Source organism: Puccinia triticina, chromosome 8A, assembly GCF_026914185.1.
Source record: "Puccinia triticina chromosome 8A, complete sequence".
Classification (NCBI taxonomy): Eukaryota; Fungi; Basidiomycota; class Pucciniomycetes; order Pucciniales; family Pucciniaceae; genus Puccinia; species Puccinia triticina.
This window is the reverse complement of record NC_070565.1, coordinates 4,217,929-4,232,456: the sequence shown is the minus strand read 5'-3', so window position 1 is coordinate 4,232,456 and position 14,528 is coordinate 4,217,929. Positions and strand designations below refer to the sequence as shown.

Sequence of the window (14,528 nt, the reverse complement as noted above, 5' to 3'; positions counted from 1 at the left end):
CTCTCCCATCCTGCTGTTTATACCTCGCACATATCTTCGGGCTTTCTCGGCACTTGGCCTGTTGGTTTTTTTTTCTTTTCTTTCAAAAACACCTGAGTGTGGATTTTTTCCCGGGTCTTCTTGCGTTCTCTAGAAGTACTCGCCTTTTCTCCTTTGAACGACCATGCTCATCTACCTAGATACATCTATATATCATTGTTCCGGCCCTCAGATTTGTAATCGACCCGGCCAGAGTTCCTCCGCTACCATATTCTTTCCCAATATATCAACGAAAATATCTGTCCTTCTGAACGTTGTTACTTATCTTGACATCCATTATCTGTTTGTGTCTTGGACATCTTTATATATCCATCCATTAAAATGTACATCCATCAATAATCCCATCTAAGTACTTTTTTTTTGCTTTTCTTTTTGAAGCGGAGAAGGACGTTTGTAATTCTTCTTGATCACTTTATACCAACTAGATGTCTATTCGTATATATAAACACATATTTAACTAAATATCTGGTTATTGGCTTTCTTTTAGCCGGTTTGGATGGCGCGCTTGCAGGGTCTGCTGTTTCGTCTGCAGAAGCCAGATTGCTGACAGCGGACAACAGGATAGGGCCACATTTGCTAGAGCTAAAAACTGGATGGGGTGGTCTTGAGTAAAAACTATCATCACCATTGCAGCAGTACCCAAGGCCCAAAAGTGGAAAAGAGAGGGTCTGGCCGGGAACTGAACCCGGGACCTCACCCAAGATAGGCCAGTCATCTCGCCTCGACGAGAGCTAGAACCCTAAGGGTGAATCATACTACTAGACCACCAAACCTCCCATGACGTAAAGGCGTGTGTTGACCGGTTTTGACCCTCCCCCCCTTGATCGAAAGGATATTCAAAGCCGAGGTTTCCTCCAACTGAGGAGACAGAGGGTGGTTGAGGATGGGCCAGCTGTCATTGTATTTCCCAAAAAAATAAACGAACTAGTCTGGTCATCTCTGTGTGTCAATGATCAGCTCAACATGATCATGCGGAGCATAATCTGATCAATCCTCTATGAATAGCAATGGAGAGAGTCTAGAAAAGAGTTGTTGGATCATGTATTTTTGGTTGGAAGCTGGTTGCTGATGTGTGGAAAACTTCTTGTGCGTGGAGGTCTTCTTGTGGACTCTGCAGCTCTTGCAGATGTTGATTTAGAGTCAGAGTCAGAAGATCATTTTTTTTGGATTAGCAGGGGAATGCAGTCCAGATGAGGCTCTGTAGGGTCTGTAGATTGTCTGTAGATCTTGGGTTGATTCTGTGGGGGAGCATTAGGATTGCTCACATCCTGCTGATGTTGACTCGTTATGATTGGTTTACATGCTGGCATATGCAGCGTGTAGAGACTATTAGTCAGAGATGGTGATGCTGGATGAATGAATGGTGTGGATTCCCAAGGCTTTTGTGGAGAATACAGTCCAAGAATATAGTCTATTCCACCACAGACAGAGAGTGCCAATCAAGCATCACTGTGGGCCATGGCCAAGGTCACAACACAGCTCAAAGCCGTGAAAATGACACACAGATGACTGGCATAAGCAAAGAAAATCCGCAGGACCATTTGCATTCCCTGCCGCAACTTGAGCAGGTGGTTTTGTAAAATTTATGATAGAACTGGATGACTTCCCGTGCAATCTGGGACCCTTGAAGATGTTGCTTTGGACCCAAAAAAAATCTAGACTTTTGCAGGGAAATCTAGCTTTTTGGGCCCTAGATCACTTCTGGGAGACCCGCAGATCTCAATGGGAAGTCATCCACTTGGCTGAGCAAAAAGCAAGTAAAAACAAGTGGTGATATCTGAACTGCCCTGGCCCCTAAGGGAGGTTCACTATTGTATTGTACAAAATTTTGAAGCTAACTTAATGAAGACCTTTTGCAGCAAAATTTCAGAATTTTGGCAAGATGTGCATGATTGGTTGTTGCCAATAAATTTCAGGGCCTGTACCATGGGCCTCAATCTTGAAAAATTTCAACTTTTTTTGCCCTGTACACAAAAATTGAAAACTAGCAGAGGGTTCAAATGTTGAAATTCTTCACATTTGGGCTCCATGCTACATTTCTGCCAGGCTCAGTTTTTGTCCCAAGAAATTTGGAAAATTTCAATTTTCATGCCCTATGGTACAGGCCCTTAGTGCAACTGGTCAATTTTTTCAAAACAAACAATAATAAATGACTTAAAATGTGACCTGAAATTTTGCAGATTTGAATTGTAAACCCCTGAACAGATGAGCAAACATGCCTTGCTGACAAAAATAGATTGAGTCTTGTTTTGTGTACTGCGGTTTAATTTCTTCAACTCAAACAGTCTCAAACCTCTTGAGAACTCAAGGGGAAGAATTGACATACATACACAAATACACATGGTGATCAGGGTCTGTTTTTTTTGGAACTCAGTCTTGAGGCACCTCGGTTAGACAACGTTTGTCAGCATATTTACATGGTTCAGATGTTGCCAATGGCTTGTCAAAACGTGTTTAAAACTCTTCAAGGATAACTCACAGGGTATACCTGCCCTAATGAGCCTAGCACCGGCTTCATCTCTTGTCATAGCTTCAAAAGCCTTGCTCAGTTCTTGATTCATATTTACATCTGGTAATTCCACGTTTTTCAAGACCCACCACAATGAAGTTGGCTTACCACCCATGTTTACTTGGCACGCATCTCATCTTAAGTTCTTACTTGAAGTCATCAATCAGTACTCTTCCCACACCTCCTCACTTTGAGCCTCAGGCACCGAGTATTAGTGGCATTGTTGAAGAACATGACCCAGGCGTCAGTTTTAGTCAATTTGAACCTCTTGAGTTTTCTGATTTTAGGCCCTTAGGCTTTGGTCAAACGAACAAGCCAAAATATGTTATGTCAGACTCTGATGAGTTGTCAAATACAGTAAATCCGGGGTGGTACTTTGATTCAGAAATAGAAGGTAAGCAGTAGTGCTATTATTATTAATGGTCTGCAATATGAAGTTACTCAGCTGTTTGCTTGGATTGCTTGTTGGGACGGGCCCTGGCTTTGCGCTATATAGATCGTGAATGGTGGATGGAAGTGTTGGGAGACTATTCAGGCAGTGTGCCAAAAAATCAAATTGTGAGCCCATTCAAGGGTGCTCAAGTTGAGCCGGAAGGCAAGTTATGAAACTTGTGAGAGTAGAGCTTTGTCTGTCAATTGGACTGATTTTTTTTTGTATTCCAGCCCTACCTTCTCAACCTGAGTTTGTAGTGCCTAATGATCATGGCCAAAGTACACTTCAGGTCAAAGATGCCTTGGCTTCAAAAAAGCAATCAAGAGATGGCCATGGAACAGAAATTCACCGGGAAAACCCACCCTTCAAAAGAACAAAAAGAATTGGCGAGTGGGGTCATCCTACCTCAGCCAGCTCGATAAACCAGGCAAATGAACTGAGGAAGTCTGCATATGACCACAAACCTGGTGATTTTGAAATCATGAGCTCAGATCCTAAATGGGACCCGCTTTTTTCAATAGCAAAAAAGATCACTGGAGATACTGACAATTCAGGACGGATGAAAGAATTTCTTGATAAATTTGATGGAAGATTGAAGGAAATTAACTATCTGTTAGCTGATCCACAAAGAAATTATAAAACTATTCGAGTAAACAGGAATCCAATAAGTATCCTAACTTATCAGCTTTCTTCAGATCCTGAAAACTATTACGTGATTCAACCAGTAGAAGTAGCTCAGATGAAAACATGAATTACAAGAATTTTTGAACCGTTGGAATATTTTCGTAGATTGGCCAGGTTCCATGGTGTAGAGAGCAAACTTTTGGGATGCCGGATGGAGGATACTGAGTTGATGAAATGGTTGGAGCGTATTTTGTTTGAAGAAACTGAAGATGGCCTCCCGCTGCTGGGGTGGTTCAAGAGCACCTCATGGACAGCCACACTAAGTAGGACACAATTCGGTAGGATCCAGAAAGTCCTTTCAATAGTACTGGTTGAATGGAAACTCCCCACTCCCTACAACTATTTTGAAGTAGCTCTCTCCTTGCTAGGCGGTTTTTATGAATCAGTCGGTTTGAAGCTTGATAGTTTAGACCTCAGACATCAAGATCACCACAAGATTTACTGGGACCTAATGGCTGAGCTGAGTGAAAGCCAACTAAATCCTGAGAAACATAAGGTTATTGTCAAGTTTGATTATCCAGAAGATGATTTTTTTACTACCCATCAAACTTGATTCTCAACAATTCATCACCTTGAGAATCGGCGACTATTTGGCTTGCTCAATTCATTTAGAAGTCGTTTTGCATTGGGTATCACCAAGGAAGTAAGGGAGAAATTCAAGACCAACACCAGGGGAGATATGTTCCCACTCCCCAGGGAGTGCCCTACCATAACGTTTTTCCATAACTGTGCTGGAGGCCTTTGGTAAATAAGAATTGGATAGGTATGAAAAAGACTGGAAGTCAGCTGTGGAAATCAGCTGGAAATCATCCTGAAATAAACCATAACTTACCAAGAAATCATCCAGAACTCATCTAGAATTCCACCAGAATATAGGCCTTTCTTGGCTCTGTGACCAGTGTGTCCTTTTTGTGGAGATGTGAGAGGTCCAGCCTCTGATATTGTCCCCCTCATGTACTCGCGTACATCAGGGGGACAATTGGTGTCTCAACGCAAAGCTTTTACTTTTCATGTGGCCGTGAAAGGCCCATCCTGTGATATTTCTACATCAATTTACGCGCGTACATCAGGGTGACTATTGGCAAAGTGCAAAAAAGTTCACTTGCATGTGCACATGTGGATTTTGAAAAGCAAAAAAAAGCAAAATACACCAGATCATTTTTGTGAGGAGGCAAGGATATCTGGTCAAACTGGAGTGGCACTGCAGTCCAACCTTGACTTAAATCAGAGTTTCACCCTATTGAAAAAGTTTTTCACCATTTTTTTTAGCCAAATTCAAATCAATTCCCGCATTTCCAATAAAATGGGTTTCACTACTTTTACCGCAACATTATAACCACATTCCAAAATTCTAAACCCAATAATACCAAGTTGAATTTTACTTTAATTTTGTACATCAGGGCATATGATGTGAATTACAAGAAACCCATTTTTTCAGAGGAATTACATTTTAGAATGTCAATTTTGCTTTTCTATCCTTCAACATCAGCAAACAGGAGCAATTGATGAGTTGGATTTGGGTAAAATATCATTTCATCATATTTTTTCCTCCAGTTGTACCTAGAAAACAAGAGAATTCCACACAACATTGTGTTGAGTCCCAAAACAATTCTGACTGACTTCTGAATCAGTTCTACATCCACTTTACAATTCATTTAGTGATGCGTTACTAATCCACATCAGGCCCACATCCAACCAAAACTCACATAAAATTCAGCTCTGGCACTCCCTGGGGAGTGGGAACATATCTCCCCTGGTGCAATGTCAGAGAGCTTGTTAAAAGAAGTCGCTTTGATTTAGTTCCTGAGAACCAAGTCGTCTTGAAAGGTTCACCAATCCATCTCATTCCCCTTTCCAATGGCCAAAGCAGCATCAATCGTGAGGTTTTGATTTCATCCATTGAGCTTGAGAATAGTAAAAGAGAAAAGAATCATCAAATTCAATTCTTTGAACACCGTATCTTTCAGATTGTAGAGTCTCTCAATGTTTTGCAGATCATTGCCAGTGAAATTTTACAAGACAAAATTATCCAGAATAATAACATATTGATTGAATGGTTTCTGGATGTTTTGTTTAATCACACTAAATATAGTTTACCTATTTTTGGGTGGGTTAAAATCCCATTTCCACCTCCATCTTTTCAGCCACCTGAAGAGCTATTTGGGAGCCCTCAGAAATACTTATCAAAGCAATTTGCCAAATCAGAAAAACTATCAAAGAACAGCGCAAATGTGATTTCACTGTTACTATTTGGGTACTGGTATGAAGAGATAGTGTTAGAACAACAAATAATTTCGCCAAAGAGATATCAACCTGACACCTTTGATGACTTTCTAGATGAAATTGAGATGTTCCTCAAAAACACACGGAAAAATACAGGAAGAAAAAAAGAAGAACATTGAAAATGTGCAATTGAGGTGCCACATCCTCCAATCCTAAAAGAATATCCTTTTCATGTTTGATTGTTTTCCACAATGTTATAGTTTGAACAGATATGACTCTCCTAGTCTATAACATGCCAGGGGGCTTCACCCAGAATAATTATACAGAGGTGTTTCTTAACAATTTTTTTGATTCTTTTTACCAGTTTGGGTACTCCTGAGCAAACAGAGTAACTATTTCATATGGAAAACGTTGGTTGTAAACGGCTCCAAAGTTCTTTAAATTTCTACGGTGAAAGCTACTACTGAAATTGATAACAATCAGAAGGACATATGTAGCTTGATGTACTGGTATCCATCAATCTTTAGGGCTGTTGATTCAGGAAAAGCCATAGGAGGCTGATGGGTCGTGAGGACGGCATGATGGATGACCAGATGAATATGCATATGAGCCTGTATTCAATATGGCTGACCCACAGTAGGCCGCCGCAACGGTGAGGTCCTACACATTCCACACTTGGCGCAAACAATCGGGAAATGGCAATTGAAAGTGGGCAGTTTGACGATGCTCCTGAGGATTTGAAGGAAACCAACAGACAACCATCCGATCCTCCAAAACATATACAAGACTCGACCACTACCCCTCTCGCCACGAATGCTCTAATTTACCACCTCGAACATGAGGCCTCTGAAGACGAGTCTGATGCCTCATTGGATGATGATGAGAATTGCGAGGACGAATTTTTCGAACAGGACTTGGATGTTGTCAACGGGCAAGATTGGGAAACACTCGCTGGAGGTAAGCATCATGCCAGTTGAATTTCCGAGAAAAGACGCAATTTTTCTCACATCCCTACTCATGCCCGTTGGGAAAACAACCAACCAGATCTCACAAAGAGGTATAACCGTCTTCGACAAACTGTCACAGTCACGACTCAAAACCGTCATTCTCAGCGAACGGCAACGGCACCGACAGTATTACCGGCAACCAATCAAAAGAGATTTGCAACTGCACTTGATCCCTCTACCGTCACACCAAACACCACTGTAATCCGGAAAGACAAAGTGAATGATCAGCTATTATCGTTATCCTCGAAATTTGCCGACAAGCTGAGTCTTGGGGACGTGAATACCACCCAAACTCGTAAAGGTGGCTTTGAGAGACTCAATCATGTCGACCGAGCCGACCGAGCTACCAACGAGCAGGTCCTCGATCCACGTACCCGTCTCGTACTATTCAAGATGCTTGGACGTGGCTTGGTGGACCGAATTGAAGGCTGTATCTCCACTGGGAAAGAAGCAAATGTATACCATGCAATCGCCCTCGTTGATCCGTTTACCGCTACGCCATTAGAGAGTGGGATCAGTCTTGCGATGAAGATTTACAAGACCAGTATTTTAGTCTTCAAAGATCGAGATCGATACGTAACCGGAGAATTCAGATTCAGGTCAGGATATGCTAAACGAAATCCGCGAAAGATGGTCAAACTATGGGCCGAGAAAGAGATGCGGAACCTGAAACGTCTGTATGAAAAAAAGATCCGCTGTCCTCGAGTGGTAGAAGTCCGATCGAACGTGCTAGTCATGGAATTTTTAGCTTTGGAAGATGATGGTGGATGGAAGCCAAGCCCACGTCTCAAGGATGCCGCCCTGCCTGGCTTGGGGGAAGGATTAGAACAGCTTTATTGGGAATTGTTGGCCGTGGTCCGGATTATGTACCATCAATGCAAACTGGTACATGCTGATTTAAGTGAATATAATATTCTGTACGTCTTTATTCCTCGCACTTTCTCCGCAGACCGTCATATGACTGAGCTATTGTGGATCTTGAACTCGCCCTTTCTTGAAGATATCACGATAATCATCTTTTCATAATCGATGTCTCCCAATCAGTCGAACATGATCACCCCTCTGCTTACGATTTTCTGCGATCTGACCTTACCAACGTGGACCTGTTTTTCGCCCGGCTGGGTGTGCCCACTTTAGGCCTCAAGCGTACCTTCGATTTTGTCACCGACAAGTCCATCTCACTCCAAACCGAAGGCGAGTTAATCGAGCTTGTTCAGCAGCTGATATCTGCACCTGAGCCGCAAAGCGTCCCTCCAATGAGAACTAGCGTTGAAATGGTGAACGGTATCCATGAAGCCACCGAGGCCACTTCAGATCATGGGCAATCCGCACAAAATAGTAACGACGAGGCCGTCTTCCGACATGCCTACATTCCTCGAACGCTTAACGAAGTCTACGACGCTGAACGAGATGTCGAAAAATTGAGGAAGGGGGAGGGCAAGCAACTGATTTATGCAAGCCTCGCCGGGCTTGCCCCATCGTCCCAACAGAATATCCAACCAAAGCAAACTAATCTAGCCAAGGATAATCATCCCGAAGACGAGGCTGTTGACGATCGATCTTCGGATTCTAACTCCGGGGCCGATCAGTCGGATGGGCAGTCCGATGAGGAAGACGACCCTTCTCTATTTGACTCTAAACCTCGCGGACATCGATTTGAATCCAAAGAGGCAAAAAAGGAACGTAAACTGTTGGTCAAAGAGCAGCAACGCGATAAACGAAAGCAGAAAATACCCAAAAGTACTAAAAAACGTTTGGTCGCCAAGTCTTCTGGTAAAAAGTAGTGCATTATCAAAGCCATCTTTCTTTACACCCCCGCACTTTGCCCTCTGTAATGATGAAATATCAACTCTACCAATTGTGTATACTTATTCTGTGACCTGACTTGCTTGCGACTTGAGGAATGATCTAAATGACAAGGCACACCGACCAAGCTGTTGAAGCCAGTTTCCTTCTCTATTTGACTCTAAACCTCGCGGACATCGATTTGAATCCAAAGAGGCAAAAAAGGAACGTAAACTGTTGGTCAAAGAGCAGCAACGCGATAAACGAAAGCAGAAAATACCCAAAAGTACTAAAAAACGTTTGGTCGCCAAGTCTTCTGGTAAAAAGTAGTGCATTATCAAAGCCATCTTTCTTTACACCCCCGCACTTTGCCCTCTGTAATGATGAAATATCAACTCTACCAATTGTGTATACTTATTCTGTGACCTGACGTGCTTGCGACTTGAGGAATGATCTAAATGACAAGGCACACCGACCAAGCTGTTGAAGCCAGTTTCAGCAAAGATTGGCTTTTTGGGCAATAAGCAACTTTGAATTGTCCAATGGATGTTGGCTAAATTGTCTTGAACTATATACGCAGGCAGTCGAGGCAATCAATTGTACAGGCCGTCTGTGGCACTTCAGAACACGAGACATACATCGAGTCAACCCAAATAGATGCACAAACACCTACCTAAATGGCAAAGTCAATCCGCAGGAATTGAGTTGTTGTGAACAATGAGGGACAATTCACCCTTCTCCTTGAAAGCCCCAATTCAATTTACGCTGTACAAGCTGTTCCTTCAAAACTTTGAAACAGGAAACAAAAAATCTGCTTTTTATTCTGATCTCCTGAATCTGGCACCCAGGAAAACAAGGTGAAAATTGTGAGATTGCAGACCAAGGCATCAGGTTTTTCTTCTTTTCTTGAATCTGTGCTTCTGTTGCTATATTTTCCTTAGGTGGCCCTGGGTATGGGATACATGCTGAGCAGCTGAACAAAAGATTATCTAAGGTGAAGGAACATACTGCCCTGTGTGACTCCAGTCCCACATTGGATTTCTTGATGAGATCTGGATTTCCAACCCCAGTGGGTATGTGACCTAAATACTGTACAGGAATCAGTCCAGCTGTTGCAACAATATTCTACAAATGACTGTGTACTCCTGGCACTATTGGAATCACCATTCCAATGTCTAATGATCAAATTTTTATGTTACATTTAAAGTATTGTTCTGCTGTATATTTTGAAGACAATGTGCCAAATCAACAGGTTAAGTTAACCTCAAATGCAGGACAATGTGATGTTGATATAATGTGGAAAACTTCATCTCATCAACAACAGGCAAACACTGATTTTGGCAGGTGTGGCGCGCCGGTAGCACAGAGACTCTTTCAGAAATCTGGCCTGCATTAATATCAGCCCTTCCTGTAGGCCTGTTGCAAAAAAAAACTTGGAAGTTCAGGGTGGTGAAATTTGAATTGAAAATATTCTAATGATGTGGTAAGATCAGAAGGAGAGACATTTGATATCACAGAAACAGAAGGGAGGAACAGAGAAACAGATGGAAGTAGGAGGAGAAGGAACAGAAAATAGCATAACATAACACATAAAAAATACAACAACAGAAGCCAGCTTGGCAGTGAGGACATACAGAATTTTAGGATCAATCTGAATCCAATAAAAGTTGATGGGTAAATGTTCTGCAGCTGAAAATGGATTTTAATTAAATGTTTGAAGAATAGATAAGAAGGGTGTCCAAATTGGTGTAAAATTCCAAGCAACTAAGAGCAGAACAGATTTTTTGCTTCTTGGCCAGCTTAAGATAAAATGTAATGGTTGACTGAGATGAGGGAGTTTGTTTAATGGTTGACTGAGATGAGGGAGTTTGTTGAAAAGGGTTTTGGGAGAAAAATGATAGAGAGAACAAAGGAAGATCTGTGACCAATCTTGACAGTTGATCCCTCCAGGTCAGCCAATCTAATTCTTTGTTGAGAACTGGGGTAGGTTGATCTGCTCACCTCAATGATGGTTGACAAGAATGGCTGGTCCAGTGGTCTCTTTTGTTCAACTAAGCTTGTTCAGATGATGCTATCAGTCAATGCCTGCAGTTTGCATTGGTCATGCATTAGCACTATTCTTTCTAATCATCTGGGCATCAATATCTATGTACCTAATTTTATTAAGACTCAGTCTGGTGGTTAACACTGGCAAAGTACTTCTTTCTGCCAGTAATATAATGATTGTGTTGAGATGACCTGTTAGCCTGGGGAGTGGTCTGATGGGCTGACAGTGCCTCCTTAAGTACTCAAAATGTGGCCTTTCCGCCCATCTCATGTGCCTTGGTCTTGCCTCTGCCTTCAGTGGGTTGTGAGGCTTGGGCCTGTTCCCTCAGATACCTGTGGAAAGTTTTGCCTGGATATTCCAAGGAAGAGGCTGAGGTTAGTTTCATTCCTTGGATATTCAAGGAGCTGAAACTCTGTGGATTACCAGGCTGTGCAAGGTAGCTTGTGTCATGTTTGAAATGCTTCACACTGCTGTCTGCAACAGGTTGGAGAATCTGACAATTGGGGCCAATTGATCCACATTTTTCTCCTTTCCAAGAATTGCTTTGAATGTTCCCACCTTGTAATTTTGTGGTGTCTGGCTATGCATGACTCAAATATCCTGGATTGGAATTCAATGTTGAAGAGCTCTGGCTGTGAGATGTCAAAGTTCTGAGGATGATTACTTGAAAAATATTTCTTTAAAGGTGTTTCCAGCAATTGCATCATTGGCAGATGTAGAGGGTTGTTAAGGTGGGGTGAGGGTTATTTCATTTAGATCATTGAATGAGATTGAAGTTTCTGACTCCAAGCAATCAAGCCAGTAGTTTCCAGTAGAGGAGAGGGATTGGTGTCCTCCAGAAAGTAGATTGGGAAGACTGCCTCTGTCATGCATTGGTTCCAAGACGGTATAGGCCAAGCTCAACCTTTGCATGTTGGTATTGATTGCACTGGATAATTGGATTGACTGTGGCAGTGCACAAAAATGAAGGCTCAAGTGGGGTTGAAAGAAGGGCAACTTTGTATCCAATTCTGGTTTTTGGGATCTGACTGGCTTCAAAAATAGTTATGAAATCACTTGTGTTGAGCAAAAGCAAGCTCTTTGGGGTATTGAGCAACATGTTTATTTATTCAAGAGAGAAACAAAAAATACAGGTGTCAATCTGTTAAACAATCAAGAAAGATCCAGCTATAGTATAGAGAAAGGAAAAACATTGTTTGATTAATCTGGACTCCCTGTTCTTTTGTATTGGCAAAGCTTAGAAGGCTCTGATTGTCCTTAATATGCTGCTACCTTTGGTGAGAAAAACTTATATTGGAATCATGCCACGAGGGCCAGAGATGATTTTGCTTCTTTTTTTGGTGGACTGAACATAGTTCTGGAGGGTTTTGATGCTGATGGGATGTGGAGTTTGAAAGCAATAGCAGATGGAGGATGGAGGAGGGTGAGGACCGGAGTGCTTCTTTTACAGGTGTCCGAAGTTGAGAAAGATGGCCGGTCTATCCCCAAGACCATCTTTATTTCCGTCATGGTCCACATCAAAATGCACCAGAGCTTGCCGTGATTTTGAGAAAGATCTTGAGTCAGACTGATTGAATACCAGCCCACCTGAATGACTTGGACACTCTTGCAGCTTTGCGGATTTTCTAAGCGCGCCCACCCATTCATATGTATTGTCTTTTCTAGAATGCTTGGATTGCGGGCCTTGATTGGCCGGCGGATGCGAGTAGCAGACGCGAGGGGAAACGCGATGCGTTTGGCGGTAAAGGGACGCGTTCCGAGATCTCATTATACATAGAAAGCCAGGCTGGCGCGCCGCAGTAATAAGAAGAAAATAGCCGAAGCATCACGCCACTGGCATATGGGTGGCTGGGTAGAATTCAGTTATCAGCACCCCGCAGGAGAGGTTCATTCTGATGGAGACAAGCCTGGTGCTGTTAGTGCGAATTGCTGTAATGGCACTGGGTACCGGATTAGAATAAATATGTACAAAAATGAGTTGTTGAGAAATCTAAGTGGACACTCAGTGGATATATCATTGAGATCTCGAGCTCAATCCGCCATCCGGTTATTTTCACTCCCATCAAACAAGCTCACAAGAGTCTCTCCGAAAAGAATCTCCCGGAGACCACCGCGGGTTTGATGCTCGAAAAGAATATCCCAACCCACACCCTCTTTCACAACATACTCAAGTGAAAAACTGTATTATGTCATATATTCACATCTCAATATTCCTACTTTTGACAGGCGCGGCGCGCCCGGAGCAGGAAGGCCCTGTCGGAAATGCCTCTTGCGAAATCAAACTTTGGAGCTCAGGAGGATGAAAATGAATTTATGGATCAGATAACAAGGAGAAACACAGAGACAGAGACGGAAAGCACAATGCATATATGAGGAAGAAAGAAGACAGAAACTGAGGAACAGGAGAAGAGGCAGAACAGAACATAAAGAGACAGAGACAGATGCTGAAAAATACTGGCATTAGGGTGCAGGTATGAGGGAAGACAGAAACTGAGGAACAAGAAAAGAGACAGAAAATAACAAATAGAGAGACAGAGACAGATGCTGAGAGACACTGGCAATGGCATTAACGATTTAAGGATTGTTCTCGATCCGATGAAATTTGACTGATTCGTAAATTCTCTGGAGCCGCGAATCGTTTTCGGAGACTTGATTTGATGCTGAAGAAACAGATAACGAGGATTTCCACAATCGACGGGCTTGGAGTTCAAGGGAATGCGGCTGTGGTCCGCATTATCTCTCCTTCCTGAGGCGTTGCATGTCCCCTGCATGAAATGTTGGGGCGCCTGGGTACGCAGCACCCAACAATTCAGGATTGGAGTGCAATGTCGAAGGGCTCCGAGGGTGAGACGTTTTGGGTCTCGGAATGATTATTTCAAATCATTTGCTTTAACGGTATCGCCACCAGTTCTTGAGCAATTGCATCATGGGCAGCCGCGGAGGGTTGTAAAGGTGAGAAGGTATTTCATTTGGATCATTGAATGAGATTGATGTTTCTGACTCCGCGCAATCGAGCTAGTAGTTTCCGGTAGAGGAAGAGGATTGGTGTCCTGCAGAACGTAGATTGGGAAGATTGTCGCCGTCTAGCATTGGGTCCGAATCAAGCAGAAGGTATAAGCCAAGCTCAACCTTTGCGTGTCGGTAATGGTTCCGCTGGATGATTGACTCGACCGGGGCGGTACGCAAAAGTGAAGGCTTCAGTGGGGTTGAAAAAAGCGCGGCTTTGGATCCAAGTCTGGCTCTTGGGCTCTGACTGCCCTCTGAATCAATGATGGAATTGCATTCTTTGAGGAGAAGCAAGCTCTGCGGGGTATTGAGCAACATCTTTGGGTATTCAATAGAGAAGAAAATCAGTAAAAACTGTAAAGCAATTAAGAAAAAATAAGTCAGTTATACAGATCACTAGGAAGGAACATTGGTTGATGAATCTGAACTCACGGTTTTGTTTTATTGATCAAAATCAAAGAATGCTCTGATTATAAGCTGTTAGCTTTGGTGAGGAAAAGGCAAAATATTGGGATCACGTCGCGTGTGGAGAAGATTTTGATTATTTTCGGTGGGCTGGAGATTGTTCTGGAAGTTTTGGATGCTGATGGGATGTGGAGTTTGAAAGCGATAGCTGATGGAGGATGGAGAAGGGTGGAGGGTGACGACCAAACTGCTTCTTTTATAGGCGTCGGAAGCCAACAAAGATGGCTGGTCTATCCCAAAGACCATCCGAATTTCCATCGCAGTCCACATCAAAACGCACCAGAGCTTGCCGTGATGGCAAGAGATATTTTGAGTCGGACTGATGGAATA

At 42.8% G+C, this 14,528-nt stretch overlaps 1 protein-coding gene across 1 annotated transcript; it reads left to right on the top strand.

Moving 5' to 3' along the window:
* Window positions 1–6,583: 6,583 nt before the first annotated feature.
* PtA15_8A418 (uncharacterized protein) lies at window positions 6,584–8,679 on the top strand (the record flags this gene model as incomplete). Its single annotated transcript, XM_053171846.1, has 3 exons — window positions 6,584–6,845; window positions 6,933–7,812; window positions 7,896–8,679. 3 exons carry the CDS (start codon window positions 6,584–6,586, stop codon window positions 8,677–8,679), a joined length of 1,926 nt encoding a protein of 641 aa, XP_053023069.1.
* Window positions 8,680–14,528: the final 5,849 nt, after the last annotated feature.